This window comes from Tasmannia lanceolata, unplaced genomic scaffold (genome assembly GCF_043159265.1).
Source record: "Tasmannia lanceolata isolate RefF3 unplaced genomic scaffold, GAP_Taslan_0.1 ptg000015l, whole genome shotgun sequence".
Lineage (NCBI taxonomy): Eukaryota > Viridiplantae > Streptophyta > Magnoliopsida > Canellales > Winteraceae > Tasmannia > Tasmannia lanceolata.
In genome coordinates, this window is record NW_027518692.1 from 58,140,559 (window position 1) to 58,154,158 (window position 13,600).

The following is a 13,600-nucleotide window of genomic DNA, read 5'->3' on the forward strand; positions in this document are numbered from 1 at the left end:
CAAGTAGTTTGATTAATGTTGTGTGGGTGTACACTGTTGTTTTAAAAAGGCTTCCACAATTGGACAGCCAAGATTGCCCTACACCTTTTAGCAAGGCGAAAGGATCTCAAATGGATGCAAGGGCTCTTCCAAACCCTCCTATTTGACCCTCACAATCAATCTCCTGATCCTTTACATTGAGAAGATTACTATGTAATAAAACATGGGCATTGATAAATTCGCACCCCCTCTGGGATAATTCGCACCCCTCTATCTTGAGTTCACGTAAAAGGCATTAAAGTCTGTCACGTATGACATACGCTCCTTTAAGGGGATGCGAATTATCCTACAGCGGTGCGGATTTATCATCCCCGCAAAACATAGATTTACCAGATAAATTCTCAGAGAAGGAAAAACTAAGGAGGGGTGCGTATTACACCAACAAGCGTATTTAAGTTCTTCTTTACGACCGAGAGACACCCTCCCTATTTCTCAGGCCTCTTCAGACAACAAGAGATCGGAACTCGTCCCGTCCTCTACCAAAACCCTCCCTTCATATTTATAAAAACTCTCTGTCTCTTTTCTTTTTTCTTACCCCCCCGAATTTACCTGCGGAACATCTCTGAAATGATGCAAGAAACCCTAGAAATCCCTATTCTAAACTTGTCTTCTACATGCATTACCAGATCTGATCTTGCGATCTGATCCCGATCTCTTCCAAAAACCCTAATCCATGGCAGGCGCCGCTTCGGCGCTTTTCCTTCTCGACATAAAAGGCCGTGTTCTCGTGTGGCGAGACTACCGTGGTGATGTCTCAGCCTTGCAAGCTGAGCGATTCTTCACGAAGCTCATCGAGAAGGAGGTGAGTCTCTAGATTCTAGAGTTTCAATGAGTTCTGATTTGATTTGGTTCTGTTTTTTGCGATTTTCTGTGAGGAATTTGGTATTTCTTTTGAGTTTTGACCGATTTCGTTTGCCGTTGTTTTACTTTGATGTTTTTCTGGATAGAAAATTCTAATTTTGTACTTTTTATTTGTTTTCTTGATGCATTTCCTTTCGTTTTGAATCCTTTGACGTATATTTAAGAGAGAAAGTGGTTTGATTGATCACGAGTTTGGCAGGTTTTTGTTCCTATTGTTCCAAAAAATTCTAATTTTGTACTTTTTTGTTTTCTTGAGACTCATTTCCTTTGGTTTTGAATCCTGTGATGCATATTTAAGAGAGAAGTGGTTTGATTCATTACGACTTTGGCAGATTTTTGTTCCTATTGTGCCAAAAAATTCTAATTTTGTACTTTCTTTGTTTTCTTGAGACTCATTTCCTTTGGTTTTGAATCCTGTGATGTATATTTAAGAGAGAAGTGGTTTGATTCATTACGAGTTTGGCAGATTTTTGTTCCTATTGTGCCACAAAATTCTAATTTTGTACCTTTTTTGTTTTCTTGATGCATTTCCTTTGGTTCTTGCGATGCATATTTAAAAGAAAATTTTGTTTGATTCATTACTAGATTGGCAGAATTTTTGTTCCTAATGTTGTATTCCATGAGTTGAACCTTTTGAAAGCTTTAGCTTAATTTGTTTCGGTAGATTTAATTTGCTGGTAAAACAGAAAGAAGAAAATAGCTAAATCTGACATGAACTTGGTCCAATATTTTCTTTTTATCTGTATCAGGGTGATACTGAGTGTCAAGATCCGGTGGTGTACGATAATGGCGTCACATACATGTTTATACAACACAATAATGTTTACTTGATGACCGCGTCAAGGCAGAACTGTAATGCTGCCAGTCTTCTTCTCTTTCTGCATCGAGTTGTTGATGTGAGATCTCTTATATTATTCTGTGTTGTTCAATTGAAGTGAAAATTTACATGGGTTTTATTATTTCTAATGAATAACATGGTTGAAATCTGAGCTTAAAGGTGGTCTCCCTACTGACAGGTATTTAAGCATTATTTTGAAGAGCTAGAAGAAGAATCTCTAAGAGATAATTTCGTTGTTGTGGTAAGAGGATAATTTAACATTCATTTTTACCTTCTCCATATGTAATTCTTACTTATGTTAAGATCATGAGTCTGATTTACCCTGGAAAAAAGATATTAATAGGAATCTCTCTCTCTCTGCATTAGTAAGCATAATGATACCCAAATGCTGCTTACTTGTACCTAAAACTACATGATAATAGGGTATTGAGTGCATGTTTATGGTGACAAGTTGGATTTTATGAGTTTTGTAATGCTGTGTGGATTTTGCAGTATGAGTTACTTGATGAAATGATGGACTTTGGTTACCCTCAGTATACTGAAGCAAAGATTCTTAGTGAGTTTATCAAGACAGATGCATACAAGATGGAAGTCACTCAGCGACCTCCCATGGCAGTAACAAATGCAGTGTCCTGGCGTAGTGAAGGAATACGGTACAAGAAAAACGAAGTATGTTTTTTCCAATACATTTCTTAGTATTGTTTTTGGAAATTTGTTACCTTTTTAGCAAAGGATATTTCTTGTCTTCTCAGGTATTCTTGGATGTGGTGGAAAGCGTCAACATACTCGTCAACAGCAATGGGCAAATTATCCGATCAGATGTTGTTGGGGCATTAAAGATGAGAACATACTTGAGGTCCATTGCTCTTTTGATATATTTTTTTAAAAAATTCGTTCAGATCTTTGCACAAACGTATTGCTGAAAAAATTCTCATTGTCTGCGTGGTTATTGTTTTCATCACATGGTTCTTTTCTGTAGCAAGTATGATTACTACATTCAAAATCCTTAATTATTTCTATATCATACTCAAACTACAACATAGTTAATGTTGATCAAATTACTTGATAATGAATGTTGAAAAGCATATGTATCCATGGTTTTTTTTTAAATTTCCATCGAAACCGATGAAAAAGTGATTGCTTTATAAAAGTGATTTCCATGGCTTTATAAAAGTGATTGCTCTAACTACATCCCGGGTAAAGATTCTCCCAAGCTTCAGGTTTGTCTCGGGCCTCTCAGCCTATGCGATAGTGGCGAACAGTTATCAGCTCCATCCCAGGATTTGACCGCACCTGGCCCAAGTACCTTAAAGATAAACTTCGACGGTTCTAATATTGGGAACCCTTGTCCTGCAGGAGTTGGTGGCCTCCTCATAGATGAGTTTGGGGCAACATTGTGGGCCTTTTCGGGCTTCATAGGGTGGAAAGATTCAAACTAAGCGGAGGTCAAAGCTCTCCAAGGGATCAAGATGATTGATAGGATCCGCCTTAATAGAATAATTATGGAGGGTGATTCCCTCAAATGAGATGGTGAAGGGAAGTCACATTTGCCCGTGGGGATTTACTCCCTGGAAAGATGAAATTTAGGAGGGGTGACAAACTCTTCTATCTCCTTCCAACATGTTAGAAGATCGGCTAATTCAAAAGCTGATAGGTTGGCTAGGGAAGATATAACAAGAGGGCACCTTGAGTTTTTAGATTTTCTCCCCCCATGATGTCCATATTGTATTAATCTAGCTTGAGGCGCTTAGCCCCTGTTTGTACTTTGTACCATCTTGGTCGTAGGGTCTTCTCTCCTCTTCATTTTAGTAAATTCCTTTATCATTCAAAAAAAAAAAAAAAAAATCCATCGAAACCGACATGAAACGGCCGAAATGTCTCCGTTTCCATCCCCACCAAAACCGAAATATCGAAATACATAAACTAAAATCTAAAATCGTTAAGTGCAATAGTGGTATGGTATATTAGTATGTATTAGATCATTATATTTATATGAGTTTCATGCCAAATGTGGTGCACGTATTGTGTTTAAATATTTATATGAATTGCATGACATTCGGTATTTGTATGTACTCAATTATCAGACATGCTCGACAATCCATGTCACTAGGTATTCGATTTTTTTAAACCATTATGGATGGTTGTATTACTTATGTAATGATTTCTAAGTATCTATTTGTGCCTATTTAAGCATTTCTTGAAGATGTTCGGGAGAGCATGACACAATATGGATTCTCCTAACCAAATGTCCTCCTAAAATCTAATTAACCCCGCCCCTCCTAATTGTTGACTCGTAAAAGGACCGGCATTCAAGGTTTAAATTTCAGTTTCCGTCATTAATGAAACCGAACATTTCTGTTTCGGTACAAAATTTCAGCCGAAATCTTGTAAATTCACGGAAACATTTCGGTAACAAATCACGACCAAAATCCAGGTAAGATTCTTCACCACAGGTTTTCCTTTTTCCTTTTTGTCGTTTTTAGAAATATCTTAAAAGAATCTGGTTGTTCCTTTCTTTTCGACAAAATCTTTGTTTTTTTTTATCTGAAAAGTTGCAAGTTTTTTACATTTCGACCATAACATTAATGAAAACCCCAAGTCCAAACCATTCAAAAAAAAACATCAAAAAAAGGTGAATTCCTGAAATTTGGGGCGAAATATGGTATTTTTTTAAATCCAAGTGGGTTTTGTTTTGGTAGCAGCCGAAATCGTTGGTTTAGGGTTTTTAAGTGGCGGCATGCCTACCACGATTTCCCTTTTCCCTCCTCTCTTATGCCATTTACAAACCCCCTTTCTCTCTCGGCAAAAGCAGGAAAGCACGGAAGGAGGTTTTACGCTACTGTACATGAATTGTATTTCGATTGGTGATCTTCAGTGGAAGTTTCTGTCGGAACATCTGTTTCAGGTTAGTCTCTTTACCTCTTCTCAGTTTCTTTTTTTTTTTGGCCTCCAATGAGATATGATTAGATTAAAGCTGGGAAGGAGAGTGGTTTTTTTTTTGTTCTCTTTCCCCCTTCTTCTTCTTCTTTTTCTTCTTCCTCTCTCTCTCTCTCTCTCTCTCTCTCTCTCTCTCTATGTATCTCTTCATTTCCTGAGGATCGCTTGGGTCACCATTTTTGGCAATCCGATTTGAAAACGACCAACGTTTGGGGACGGCAACCTGGATTGTGGGTCGGAGGGTGGGAGGGCGATCTCGGTAACATTGGGACGAATTACTCTCACCGGAGCATCGTTGCAAAATTTCACGTTTTACTTTATGTCCCTATTCCAAATACCTTCAAAGATTGGAAAAGTTTGAAAAAGAAGCATCGAAGCATACCATCATTGAGGCAAAATATGGGTTGGGATGGGAGGCTTGAGGGAATAGGAACCAATCTATGGGAAAAGGTTTGGGGGCATGAAGGTTCATTTGTAAATGTCGACATTGATTTAAATTTTGGCCGAAATAAGCCTACTAATATTGGCACTACAAGTTTTAACATCTTTTTTTAAACAGTTGTCAAATGTTATTGCCTTTTTAAAAAAAACAAAAAAAAAACTAATATTGGCATTACGAGTTTTATTCTCTTTTTTAAATAGTTGTCAAATGTGATTGCCTTTCCCAAAAACTATCAGCAGCAACCACCAATTGATATGCTTGACCGTCATATTTAAGATAAGGCCTAACAATGCTTTAGCATCGTTTGGCATAACATTAAACTAGAGAGAGAGCACCAGAGCGACCCAGATTAGTACTCCAAACAGACCCGTGACCCCATATGGCGAACCCCCTTAGCCTACCCTCATCGTACCGCCTACTGGACTACCATCGTACGCTATACCCGTTTCCGTACCGGAACGAACCGTGCTCTAGGTAACCTTGATTCATCCTCCAAAGGAAAGATAGCCTTTTTTCCCATGAAACCGGTTTATTTTCAACAGTTTCAATAACCGGATCCAATCGAGAAGGTGAGAGAGTACCTGCCTGGCTGCCCCCAGTTGAAGACCAAGATAAGTTCAAGGGAGATTACCTTTCGGCCATGCTTGAGTTCTTTCACGCCACCATGTTAATACACACCACTAAGCTTTTGACAAGGTTAATTTTAAGGCCCAAGATAACTTGAAACCATAAAAAATTCTTTCTCAAGTTCCTCATTTTCTCCTCTTATTGTTTAGGAAAATAAGGATGTCGTCTGCAGATTGCTTATGAGTGATAGTAGGAGCATCTCTTCTAACTTGGAAGCCAAACACCACATCCCCCCCAACACACACACAACCACCACACCACACCACCCTTTTCTTAATCATCAAATTTAGTGCTTCCGGCATTGGATCTCCTTGTTGAATTCCCCTTGAGCTACCAAAGAAACCAGCTGATGCACCATTGGGATTCAACAACCTATGATATTGATATGCTTGTGTATTGGTTATCCTTCAATTTCAACCTTTTAACTACTTGATTTTAATGCATACTTAATTTTAATGGTGCTTGACCAAGTTCTTCAACTCTCTTTTTTCTGTATTTAGTTTCATATTTTCAACAAGATTATTGAATCAACGCCATGCAATCTTTATGTCATTTCTGCATCTATTTGAATGTATGTTATACACACATACAAAATAGAAAATCCCATGTTTCTTTTCCATGGTTGTATACACTTGGATTTTATATTGCAATGCAGAAGGGAAAACAACAGTAGAAAAGGCCAACAGATTTTCTTTCAAAATAAGGAGTAATAGATGGCTTCCTAACCCTATTAGATGATTAACTGCTGTCATCAACCTGCAAGTATGGATTATGACAGGTCCACTACCAACCCTCAAGCTTCCTTGAAGTCTCCACTGTTTGTGATTATTGTTTAGTGATCGGGACTGGGAATTAAAGACCATTAGTATAGGGTGTACTTGCACACCCTTTTTTGGATTAGGTTAGATATCATGTGTAAGACAGTTAATTTGTCCAACATTGCTATAATACTCTGGGCAGTTCCACATCTACCAATTCAAATGGCGGATCCTTGTTGGCCTGTCATAAATGGATTCCTGTTAACTTCTTAGTCTCCCAAAGGAATGACAATGTCAGTGAATGTTTTCCCATAAATATTTCAAGCTGTAACATGCGATAAATCCTAACATATCATATCAAAATTGGAATTTGTCTTTGGCCTTTTCCCTTTAATGTTTCATCAATTTGTATGATGTAAACAATTATATTCTATTCTCTCAAACACATCCAAGAATAGTTCATGCAAAAGATTCCAACTTAATCTAAATAACATATTCATGATAAATCAGTTTGTCTGAATCGATGTACTACTACTTCAGGAATTATAAATAGAGGTACTTATTTATATTTATTTAGGGAACAGTTGCCAAAGCCTTTAATCAAGTGAACCGTCTACAGCTCCCTACTTGGTCCCTTGCCGTTTCTCAAGTCCATTGGTATCTATCATTCCTAATAATTGCTGTACCTCACAAGTCACATAAATTTGTTGCTGACCGACAGTATCTCGACCCTTAACTACCAAAGCATTGTAAATATTAGGCATCTTGCCCGGGGGAAAAACTACATCCAGTACCGGACCAATGATTTGAGCGCAGGGTATCCAAACGAATAAAAAAGCCTTCCTTCCTATCTTTATCTATAGATAAGCCACTATTTGACTAGTTAGTTCAGGTTGTGGGACATTCCACATTCTCATCATTGGCGCCCCAAGTTCCAACATTAAACTGAGAAAGAAAAAAGAAAAGTTCCAGCATTAACTTTACCAATGATCAAATCCTCGATCGAGCTTCAGTTGTCGATCAAAGGATAATTATCATTATGGATGTGATCCAATGGCACTAACCTATGCTGAAAGTAGTGGAACTTAACTATGCATCCTTGTGCATGCCATACTATTATGTATGCCTTCAAATGAATCGATAGGCTCTAATCCCCTACCAAGTACAAGTTAAAGTAACTGTAAAACCCATGGCTCCATAATATCCTACCAAAGTGTGACGTCTGATCCTGCCACTAGGTCTCTGACACTTACCGTATTAGGGTTGGCATTGGTACTTCCCAAGGGTACTCTCAAATTTGTGACCCGAAATTTATTTTCACCAGTATTACTATACTACACATGACAAGTCTTGTGAGCCACACAATATCCCCTACAAAAACTATCATTGCCATTTATTTCACTGTCTCTATTTGTAGTGTCTCCTGTGTTATCTACACCTCTATAAGTAATTTCATCCAATTGTTTTTTGCCTTAATCTCTGCTATCTATTTCTTACATTTTCAGTAGGTAAGCTGGGATTGAGGTTCTCTACTGTATATACATTAGTTTTCTATTGCAAAAGGAACAGTTGCCTTGATCTGATCCCAACAGCTAATAGGTGCATCCTAGATTTCGCTAGTATAGCTACTAATAGACCACTTCACATTAGCAACACTCTTCAAGAAATTCTTATTGCTGCAGGCTTGCTGTATCTCAATCCTTTATTCTAACACATTGCAATGCTCTGGGAGTTCTCCCACATGTAGTAGCTTGGATTTGTGCTCTCCCTGTTGGTCTACTTATATCCACCTATTTATGCTGTCGTTGGACATGGCACCACTACATGCAAACCTTGTTACCTCCAATATGGCTTTCCGTGAATGAATGAAGCATGTGTAGAGCTTCTCTAATATCAATCAATTAATTAATTAATCTGTAAGGGCCAAAACTAACACTCTAAGTTTATACAGCAAGAATTTCTGACAAAAGAAAAGCATATATACTGTCCTGGAAAAATCTCGCTCATCATTCCGTGTATTCCAGTTTTAGGGGGCATGTTAGTATTGGTATCTAAATAGGCGCATAATAATGTCATTTGTTCTTACATCCAAATGGTTGAACTTGAACCCTAGAGGAACGCCTCCTCTGGGTCCTGAGTCCTTATCTCATGCAGAATTCTGAAATATGGTGCATGGACTTGAGTAAGCATTAGGCAGCTAATCAATAAGTTGTTGAAATCATATTAACAGTTGTTGGTAATATTTAATAATGCATCATATGTGGCAGTGGTATGCCTGAGTGTAAGCTCGGCCTAAACGACAGAGTACTTTTGGAGGCACAAGGGCGATCAACTAAAGGAAAAGCCATTGATCTGGATGACATCAAGTTTCATCAGTATGTGGCTAACTCTTGTTCTAGTTATATATTTCTTGTTGTTCATGGAACTGTTTATATTATCATAGCAATGGGTGCAATTATTACCTTGTCTTAAATTAGGACTCATTATATTCTTAGTGCAACTGGCATTTTGACAGCTTTCTGTTGCTTTAGGTGTGTGCGTTTGGCCCGTTTTGAAAATGACAGGACAATATCCTTCATACCACCTGATGGATCTTTCGATCTGATGACATACAGACTCAGTACTCAGGTTCTACGTCTTGCATTATGCATTATCTACTAGCTAGTGATTTTGCTGCTGGCTCATTTTATCTGCCTTCTCAGGTTAAACCTCTGATATGGGTTGAAGCTCAAGTTGAAAGGCATTCAAGAAGTCGTATAGAGCTAATGGTAAAGGCACGGAGCCAGTTCAAAGAGCGCAGGTACCTTAAAGTTTCTACTGTTATAAAGTTATAATATCCCAATGTTTTTCTCTACTGAAATGTTCCCTTTCAATGTCAGTTGATTTCTGAACCTCGTGATGGTATTCATTAGTTGCTTTTCACATACAGCACGGCCACAAATGTTGAAATTGAGCTTCCTGTAACCGCAGACGCTACTAACCCTAATATACGGACTTCCATGGGGTCTGCCGCATATGCACCTGAGAATGATGCATTGCTCTGGAAAATAAAATCCTTCCCTGGTGGCAAGGTGCGAGTTTAACTGTAAAACTCTTTCCTCTCTTTAACTGCCAGCTGCTAATCTTGTAGTTTATAGCCACAAATTATGGATGGGTCAGGATGGTAATATCTTTATAAATTTGCTTTAATTGTGATCTTGACTTTTTTTTTCTTTTTTTTTTAATTATAAATTTGATCATTTAGGAATATATGTTGAGGGCTGAATTTAGTCTTCCCAGTATAACTGCTGAAGAAGCAACCCCCGATAAAAAAGCTCCTATCCGAGTGAAGTTTGAGATCCCATATTTTACCGTCTCTGGAATACAGGTAAGTGGCTCCTGACATAAATGCCTGCTCTCTGAAATGAATTCTTTGCTGTGATGGTCTGTCTGACTGGTGTCAGTGCATGTTCAATGTAAATAAGTAATGTGTTTACTTATTGTAAGATTGCCGATTTTATACAGTAATTTCCTTTATTTAAGTCATGTTAACAGAGTTTGTTTTCCTAACTAGATATTTCGTCCTTGACATTAAGTAGTTTCTTTTATGTTATATATAATTTTTACTGGATGCTTCCCTTCGGCAAGCCCATTCTGAGACAGAGTAGGGGTAGAAGAAAATTGAGCATGTTTCCCATCTCTTCTCGAGAAACGAGTGGGGTATTTCTTTACAACATTGTGTTCAATTTCATGTGGCAATTCCGCCAAGATCTCTTCATTAGTTGGGGGAAGAGTCGGCATGAATCGAATTTTTTGAGGAAACTATCGAGAGAAGTTGATTGATTAGACTTTGTGTGGTTGGTAAACAAGGATCGGTTGTTGGTGAATAGCAGGTGAAAGACAAAAATCTCAAAAGGCCTTGGAAGTGTTACTCACCACGTCCATCACTTCGCATGACGAGATATGTGGTCCATAGTACTCACTAACACAAGTATATACAGTAGAGAAACCAAAATACACATCTGACTTGTGTCGAAAGGAATAAATCCAAGAAAACCCAGTAATCACCAACAAATATGTATAGTAACAAGAACCAAACCAACTAAGGACTGGGGCGGGTCCCCAAACATCGGAGTGAATAAGCTCAACTCGAAGAGATGTCTTAATATCATTAGAAGCAAAAGGGAGTTCACAATATTTCTCAAGTTGACAATAGTGACAGTGGGAACTCTGTAGACTTTCACATGAAGAAATAATATGTAAAATATTGGCATTGGTGAGCCAAACGTGATGCCACACTAACAATGATGGAGAAGACACGGATGAGGAAAAGTCCTCAACTTTGCAAAGAGAACGTGAATGCATTGAATCTGAGGAGTCTGTCATATCCTTCACAGGAACCCAAGTAGGGGTAAAGACAAAATAACCACCAAACCGGGATTTAAACTAGGAAACAAATAGAAGTTTTCACTGACTGCTGGGCAAAACATACACAAATGGGACACTAAAGGAGCCACAAGCAGAGGAAATGGAGAAACAACCAACATGAGTTATGGGAAGTGAAGGGCCATCACCCAAAATAAATAATATGAGAAGAACATGAGTTAAGGTTTGATGGAGGATATCTTGCCTGAGTTGTCACTAATATGGTGTGTGGCGCATGTATCTACAACTCACGCAAAGGGCACTCGAGAGAAAGGTCGGCCATATGATGAGCCATAGGACTATAGAAGCAACACCGGAAGGCTGGCCAGCATATCTACATTAGTAATCGACTGTTGAATGATTGTGATGTCTACATATCAGACAACCATGGAACCTCTGAGCCGTGGGGCACGCGGGGTCCACCCTAATGCTGAGCTAGCAGGGCAAGTGTTGTTATTTTATTTTTGGCGAGGTGGTTGCTATTGATATTGCTAATAATGGGGCTGTTGTTACTGATACTGAAGAAAGGTGCACTGACAACATTGCTGTCCAATGTAATAAGGTGGTTGCTATTGATACTTACTAATTATGTGGCTTTTGTTGCTGATACTGACGGAAGCCATGCCCACAACCTTGGCTGTGACCTTGGCCATGTCTGCGTGTGGGGAAAACCTTGGGTTACGAAGGGTGAAGGCCATGGGTGGAGAGAGAAGATATCTGATATTTTTTATTCGTTGTTTTATGAAAAATAAGTTAAGGTAAGAGGAAATAAGATCTATGGATTGAAAGAGTATGGAGGAGAAGAGAACAAGTAAGTTTTCACGGGGATTGAAAGATGAAAGGAGGATTGCCCGTCGATCTTGATCGTCCCACTCTGATACAATGTAAATAGTATAAGGTCGAGATAATGCGAAGAAGGTTAGAGATAACAGACGGATAGATTTTGTTTGGAGGAGTTTTAAACTCAATTCCCTTATTAACATCATATCATGTCGTGACAATACATTGATATTTATAAATGAGTAAATGACCAAATTGCCGCTAGAATGCTTTTTGTGACCACATCATCAATCTGTTTATCTTTCATAAACCCTTTCTTTGCGATAAGATTTCTCATGGCACTGAGAAATCCAGGCCAGTATGGCAACTTTATTTCTTTTTGTTGGTTTTTATATATTGTAGTGAGGGAAACTATCTGATCAGTTTTGGAGTCAAAATTCCAAAACAAACAGGGCCTTGGCAATTTCCGCATGAAAATATCCAATTGATGAAAAAGGAAAGAATTTGCCACTTCATGCATGCGTGTTTCTTTTTGCTTAAAATGCATGCTCTTTTTTTTTTTTTTGATTGCATTTTTTTTTTTTTTGATTGCTAAAGAATAGGTTGATGACATTTTGAAAATGTATTTGGATCTCAGGATGTTTGATGATCTTTTTTTTTTGAAAATGTATTTGGATCTCAGAGAACATTAAATAATTTTCTGATTATTCATACATAGATGTATGTGATTTTGTAGGTTCGATACCTGAAAATCATCGAGAAAAGCGGGTATCAGTCTCTTCCATGGGTGAGATACATAACAATGGCAGGCGAGTACGAACTTAGGCTCATCTAGTTATAGGTTCTACAAAGCTCATATGGTTAGTTTGAAGAGCTATGAGAGGCCATTGTTCTCACCCTTGGTGTATGTTCTGCAAAAACTTCCCCAAGCTGTATCTCTCTTGTTTCCTTTTCTGTGTTGTCATTGTTTTTTGTAACAATGGTTCCTTAAGGGTGCTGTGCTGTACACAAAGATTATTTTACCTATTTTTGTGAGAATTGAAGTCATTTGTCGTAAAAAGAAGCAGGCGGCTCATGGGTCTTGGATTCAAACCTTGCGAGAACAGTTTACAAATCAGAAATGGGAAAAAAAGGGGAAAAAACAAATAAAAATGATGGCAGGCAAATATGTAGTTTTTTTTTTTTTTGGGTTGTGCTTTTTGTAGTATTTTTTGAATTAGTATTGGCAATCTGATGTCATTTCCTTTTTTTTTACTCTGACTTCAAAGATTGAGTGATTTCGCATTATTTAAAGCCAAAACTCAATTGATAGGTTGAATGTAAATGTATCAGCTACCTGCGGGTGAGATGCATTTTAATGCACTAGATGATCCTAGCCCTTTGATCCATTAGGCTCTGTTTTGGCTTCAGCCATTTTGTAGGCCTTAATATTATAGATTTGATATCTATTTTTCTTTGCGACAATGACGATAGGTAGCCTTATGATGGTCGTACAGATTATTGATCTCCACAGACATTCCTATAAATAACTCACTGTTGAATTTAGGGTCATAAGTAGCTCATTGGTAGAGGTTTTGTTCTTGAACCTAGTGGTTGGAGGTTCAATCACAGCTTACTTAAGCAAGCCAAAAAAAAAAGGAATTCAGGCTCACAAGTATTGATCTGTATGATAAGTGGGTGTTCATCAATATAAGTGCCAAAAAAAAAAAAAAAATGTAAACTTAAGGCTACCTATCTAGATGGTCTAAGGTCGTTCATTTGTTGATCCCTGTGGTCGTGGGTAGGCTGTGCCCCTGTAAAGAATTCAACTCGCTAGTAGTGTAAAAATGTAAAATGGATGGCTTAGAAAGTCCAACAATCAGTTTAGAAACCTCTTCAAATACAAGGGTTCAGAACATCCTATGGAGATGATTT

At 38.0% G+C, this 13,600-nt stretch overlaps 1 protein-coding gene across 1 annotated transcript; it reads left to right on the forward strand.

Annotated features, from left to right (window-relative positions):
- Positions 1-397: 397 nt before the first annotated feature.
- LOC143892665 (AP-1 complex subunit mu-2) lies at positions 398-12,940 on the forward strand. The gene is made up of 11 exons (XM_077397440.1): positions 398-841; positions 1,650-1,796; positions 1,917-1,979; positions 2,231-2,407; positions 2,491-2,594; positions 8,770-8,877; positions 9,034-9,130; positions 9,205-9,302; positions 9,432-9,573; positions 9,747-9,869; positions 12,423-12,940. Exons 1-11 carry the CDS (start codon positions 713-715, stop codon positions 12,519-12,521), a joined length of 1,287 nt encoding a protein of 428 aa, XP_077253555.1. The 5' UTR covers positions 398-712; the 3' UTR covers positions 12,522-12,940.
- The last annotated feature ends 660 nt before the right edge of the window (positions 12,941-13,600 follow it).

Excerpts from the sequence above, each read along its gene's own strand:
- LOC143892665 (XM_077397440.1), top strand. The coding sequence starts at position 713 with ATGGCAGGCGCCGCTTCGGCGCTTTTCCTTCTCGACATAAAAGGCCGT. Across the intron at positions 1,980-2,230 it reads GAGATAATTTCGTTGTTGTG|TATGAGTTACTTGATGAAAT; the intron begins GTAAGAGGATAA and ends TGGATTTTGCAG. Across the intron at positions 9,870-12,422 it reads TTACCGTCTCTGGAATACAG|GTTCGATACCTGAAAATCAT; the intron begins GTAAGTGGCTCC and ends GTGATTTTGTAG.